Genomic DNA, 5,506 nt, shown 5'->3' with positions numbered 1-5,506 from the left:
CTTATCCTACCATGATATTTCACAGATTGTACAGTATCTGGACGGTTGCTCAGCACCACTTTCTGATATATATATATATATATATATATATATATATATTCCTTCTACAAAATACAAGTAGACTCACAGATTGTACAGTCTATCTGGGCGGTTGTTCATATATATATATATATTCCTACAAAACACAAGTAGACGTTTTTTACCCCAAAAAAATGCGTAGGCCAAGAAGCACAACTGACGAATTTTCGGGTTCCATTAAAGATGAATGAACACCGGGAACCATGAAGAGAGCAGATTTTGTAGGAGCTCAGGTTTGGATCTGATCATCGTATTCTGTAAAGGTGCCAATAGGAGAAATAGCAAACGACTATCTAATAGTAGATAGAAGCCATGCAAATGAAACGGTCTACAACGCATTCGAATATCTGGGCGCAAAATTAAAACCAAAAGGTCCATATCAATCATGCCATTATAGTTAAAACAAAACTCCTTGAAAGATGTTTGAGGTCTCTTAACGCACCCTGCCTGAAAAAGAACCAATTCCAATCTTTTCGATAACTGATCATAGTTACTGGAAACTCTTCAAAGGGTCAGCAGCTTTGCCAGATCTAGCATCTGTCCATGCTTTCGCAATTGTTTGCTTCATCTCCTCATCACCTTCCTCGTACATATTCTGTACACATGAAGGAATATCCAATACATCAGGAAAAACTGCAAAATGATAACAAAGCAATTACATGATAATAAATACGTGTATATACCTTCATCAAATCCATTATTCCAGCCATAGGGTCATGGTCCTTATCCAAATTTGGCTTGAGCTGTACATCACAAGGCACAATTCTTACAAAACTAAGCACTCACTTTACAAAGAATCTAAATTGAATTTAAATTCCATAGAGAAATAATCACCTTATCCTCTTTAAAGTGCAAGTCCGACCAGTTTCCTTTGGAAGCTTTGACCAAGGTGATGATGACTTTTGTTGGCCTCACTACCACCTTGCATTTTTCAGGTACTATCTCCTTGTTCAATTTCGGTATGGCGCAGCGATAGTTCTTTCCTTGGACATCATGGAATTTGAGGTCAAATGACATCGGCTTAAAGTCAGCCTCAATTTTCTCCTGGTCAACCCCCTCTAAAGAGGCATAAATCTAGAAATAGATACACAAAGTCATTTGCCATAATTCTTTTCCAAGCAACCGGTAAAACTAATGAAATCAGTTTTCCCCTCCACAGCACCCAAACACACACCCACTCCCCTTGGAAAACACAGGCAGATACGCTCAAAAAACAATGAACAAGGGAGGCAAGGGAGTTGCCCAGATACACACACACACACACACAGATTGCAAGGCATGAAGGGTCAGCCAGTTTGCAAGGGTTCACAGTGAGATAAAACCATCAGGATCAAAATTTCATTAACTATGTTATTACCAATTCAACATACAAAGGAATGCCAGATATTCCAATGCATGTTCAAGATCCAACCATCTAAGCATCTAAATTATGGTCTAATGTTCTCAAACATAAAGGTTCGCATATTAAGAACACCAAAAATCTACTTTACCTTCACTTTCTCATTGTCCTGATCCCAGCTGAAAGATCCCAGCGTCACATAGAGTAGAGCTGGGCTTGAAAGCCCCTTTGGTGCGGTACAGATTGGAGTAGGGACTTGTAAAGATTTAGTTAGAGCAGCATTTTTTGACAGCTGTACAAACAAAGGGCAATTAAAGACTGCAGGTTGTCCCATACAATTTAAAAGCATTGACAAAATTGTTAACAGTTCTCATAATGTTTAAAAGATAAAAATATAGTGCAGTGAATAAGATGAAGCATTAAACTATCACCGCCTCATTTGCACCAATGACGACACAGACTACCCATAATCCAACCGTACAAAACATCATTAATAAACAGATAAATTAGTTACAACTTGGATTCTGGGGAATTGGATAAGAATGTTCACAGCTCAAGCGACTTCATCTGTAAGATACAAATGAACTCCCATAGAGGCGTTAATAAAACACAGTTTGATACCATATAAACGAGAAAATCAACACACAGGCCAGCATAAATTAGAGTGAAAAATTATTTCCAACCAAGAATGTTATTTTAACCTCAATTCAGTTATGGAAACCTCGATAACAGCATCCTTTTCTTAGTAAGCCATAAAGCAACCAACAACTAGCTTTCTTTCATCTGACAAGACTTGTGTCCTTTCAGCTAAACAGTTTCAACCCTTATCATATAGGAAAATCAATAGAAATCATCGACATAGGCCAGAATTAATTAGATTTGAAACTAATTCTATTGCCAAGAATGTTATGCGTGTCCTTTATGGAAACAAAGATAGCATGATCTATTTTACCATGAGAACCAAAAACTCGAGCTTCTAACAACTAGCTTCTGTTCATACTGATGGATCTCAATCCTCTGCCTCTTGTCCCGTACACAACACCCTGCCATGGTAAACCATACCACTGAACCACCCACAAACCTTTTTGTATCTCTCCCCTCTATCATTATTCCTCCCATCAGAACTTTAATGTACAACGAAAGAAATATTTCTCTACTCCTTTCCAGGCCAGGTAAATTTCTACTACTACTGCTTGCTAATGCCAACAAAATATCATCCACCCAGGCATTGCAGAGTTGCAAGCATCTGGATTCTGAAGATGATGTTACCATGGGTTAAGCCAAAATTATGAGCTTAACAATCTTTGAAGTGTGGCACACAAGAAAATTATAGCTTATTAGTCACAGAAATGCTTAAAAAAATTTTGAATTGTGGCACACGAGAAAATTATAGTTATTTGTCGTGACAGCAGGCAGACCCAATTAATAATATTTTAGCCGAATGAAAGCTAACCTAAAAAAAGATTTATTGAACATACCCTAGGAACAAGTGGAAAATCCAAGAACTAAATCCGCTACATGGGATCAAGCTCAAAATGTCTAGGTTAATAGTCATGAAGTCTAAGTCAACAAACCTGACAACTAAACCAGAATACTTAGACATGTTGTCCAACCAGAATGTCTCTTACTGTTTATCCATACACAACATGCCACCATTAAACTGTATCAAATATCTCTATTTTGGGTTATTTTATTTGTTCATTGTGATGTCCTCTTTTCTTTATTTCATTTCTTCAACCTTATTATTCAAAATTGTTTAATCAGTTCTCTTTTTTTTCAAAATTGTTTAATCACTCCATATAGCCATAATCTTATGTTGATGGGAAATGATAGTGTAGCTGTGTAGGCAATTATGATGGATACCATGACTTCGAACCATGTTCGAACCACAGCACAAAAATTACCATAAACTATAATGAGTAGAGCAATCTCAGATTAAAGATTGCAAGTGATTTAGAACTTGGATTATCCACTGACATTTGAGATGGTAACATAATCCTGTTTTGGCTCACCGTAGAACGTCAATCATAAGGAAATCTTGGTGGATGTCCTAAAGTTTCAAAAGCCTCCTCCTTGCTCTTTTTCTTTCTCCTAAAACTCACACACTGTTTCCATCTCAAGGTCCAGTTTTATGAAAACATTCAACTAGATAAAAGAAACTATTGTATCAAGAAGTTTAAGGACACTTATATGCACTATAGCTTCTAGGTGTCTGCATCAAGTACTGAGTTGCAAAACAGCCCAGAAGTTTTGAGACTTACGAGCATCTTCAGAATTCTACATAATTCAAGCCATTCTCTTGCAAATCCTTTTGTTTCTCAACCAATAGCATCTCGTCAAATTTATGGATAACAGTCTTCATACTTTAAGATATTGGCTTCTGGAATGCTGTCTATCTAAATAAGCATGAGTCAAGTGATCTCCAATCTTTGAACATTCAGAAATCATAAGACCAACTATACGGAATCCAAACCAACAAAGCTCACTCCAAAATCAAATCAATGCCATCATTTAAGATTAGAAAGAAAATGCATTTAGAACATATATCAGTGAATAAGATATGATTCATTTAATAATCTTCCTCAAGAAAAGAATGAGAATATACTCACCTTAATGACTTGTGTGAATTGGCAGAAATGTATAAATGCAAACGTATTTATGTTCTCAACAAAAAGGAGAAATGGGACTCATATGAGCAACTACAATATCATGATCTCGATCTGTCTCCCAAAGGCAAAATTCAAAAACCAGCTTCTAACATGGAAACTAATATGCTCTCACTAATCACTTCGCCATTCTAAACTTGCGTTTCTAACCAGAACAGATAATAGAACAAACCAGTCTAAATTGATTTTCAGCCAGGAGACACAGACAACATATTGGAAAACTGAAACCAGCTTTAATATGTCATTCTTCATGTACTAAAGCTTTGTGATCTTATTTCCTGATTCAGCATCAGATTTCTAGCTCGCCTGCAATAGTTTAATTCCAACATCTGGTTATAGGTTAAGCCTTCTTTAGGGATAGATTCAGACAGTTACGCATCAGTTTTACTGCCTGCCACATAATCAAGTGCTTTATCTTCTTCGAAAAATCTGGGAGTTCAAGAAACTCACTCCACCTTTTCAAAGCCAGGGGTGTAACTTATTCAATCCTGTATCTTCCGTAAACACAACAGTCTTCAACAACTAGCCACATAACAGTACAAGATAATCTAAACTCATACAGCAATTAGAACAAGCAAATATAAATACAGAAGAAAGTTCCATTCTTGAAAATATTAACTTACTCTTGAGCCAAGTATCATCAAATCACCCAGCCATAAACAAAGCCAGTCCTCACAATAAGTAATTTCAATACAAAATCAAAACACACAAATAAAGATTATACTTAAAAAAACATGTAATTAAATCATCAACGAAATCTTACAAGAATATGAAAACAAACCAAGTTTTTTCCTAAGTATTCTGGGATAGAAATGGAACTAAAAATGCTGTGAAACAAGTGTGAGCGATGATACCTTTTCCAAGTTGTTAATTTCAGCAGAGATCAGAGAGACAACCCTAGTCCTCTTTGCAATGCTTTGCAGATGTCTCAGTTCCTCTAAATCCAATGCGAATTCGTCCGCCATTACTTCTTCTTTACCAATTATCCTACTACCGACTATGACTACCAAACTAAAAGTTGAAGAATCTTTTCGGGATGGGGAGGCCAAGAAAGGTATTATCCATATAATTTAGAGGCAGCAAGAAGCTTGTAGAAAGTGGTAGAACGTGGACTTGTCCTCCTATACAGGACAATCAAGTACGACATAAAATAAAAAAGAAAATGAAATCAAATAGATTACCTTTAAATTCATAATAAAATAAGGGATAAAAAACAAAAAAGTCTTGTTGTAAATCTAATATATAGAATATCTCTCATTGTTTCAAAACATATAACATGACACCTCATGTTTTGAACTAAATTATAAAGACAACGGAATCCATTAAAATTAATGGAGACGGACGGAATCATAAAAATGCTCTGAAGTAACTAAGCAAAAAGTAACTCAACAAAATCATTTATTTTATTTTCTAAAGAGAGAGA

General features: G+C 35.8%; 1 protein-coding gene across 1 annotated transcript; it reads right to left on the bottom strand.

The window, feature by feature from the left end:
• Nucleotides 1–357: 357 nt before the first annotated feature.
• LOC113708947 (uncharacterized) lies at nucleotides 358–5,179 on the bottom strand. The gene is made up of 5 exons (XM_027231685.2): nucleotides 4,938–5,179; nucleotides 1,569–1,709; nucleotides 913–1,152; nucleotides 762–821; nucleotides 358–673 (listed from the first exon to the last, which is right to left on the bottom strand). The coding sequence occupies exons 1-5, from the start codon at nucleotides 5,046–5,048 to the stop codon at nucleotides 569–571; spliced, it is 657 nt and encodes a 218-aa protein (XP_027087486.1). The 5' UTR covers nucleotides 5,049–5,179; the 3' UTR covers nucleotides 358–568.
• Nucleotides 5,180–5,506: the final 327 nt, after the last annotated feature.

This window comes from Coffea arabica, chromosome 9c (assembly GCF_036785885.1).
Source record: "Coffea arabica cultivar ET-39 chromosome 9c, Coffea Arabica ET-39 HiFi, whole genome shotgun sequence".
In the NCBI taxonomy this organism is placed as follows: Eukaryota; Viridiplantae; Streptophyta; class Magnoliopsida; order Gentianales; family Rubiaceae; genus Coffea; species Coffea arabica.
Note: the sequence above shows the minus strand (reverse complement) of the source record. Positions and strands in the feature narration are given on the sequence as shown.

Excerpts from the sequence above, each read along its gene's own strand:
- LOC113708947 (XM_027231685.2), bottom strand. The coding sequence starts at position 5,048 with ATGGCGGACGAATTCGCATTGGATTTAGAGGAACTGAGACATCTGCAA. Across the intron at positions 822-912 it reads TGCACTTTAAAGAGGATAAG|CTCAAGCCAAATTTGGATAA; the intron begins GTGATTATTTCT and ends TGTGATGTACAG. Across the intron at positions 674-761 it reads GAATAATGGATTTGATGAAG|AATATGTACGAGGAAGGTGA; the intron begins GTATATACACGT and ends TCATGTGTACAG.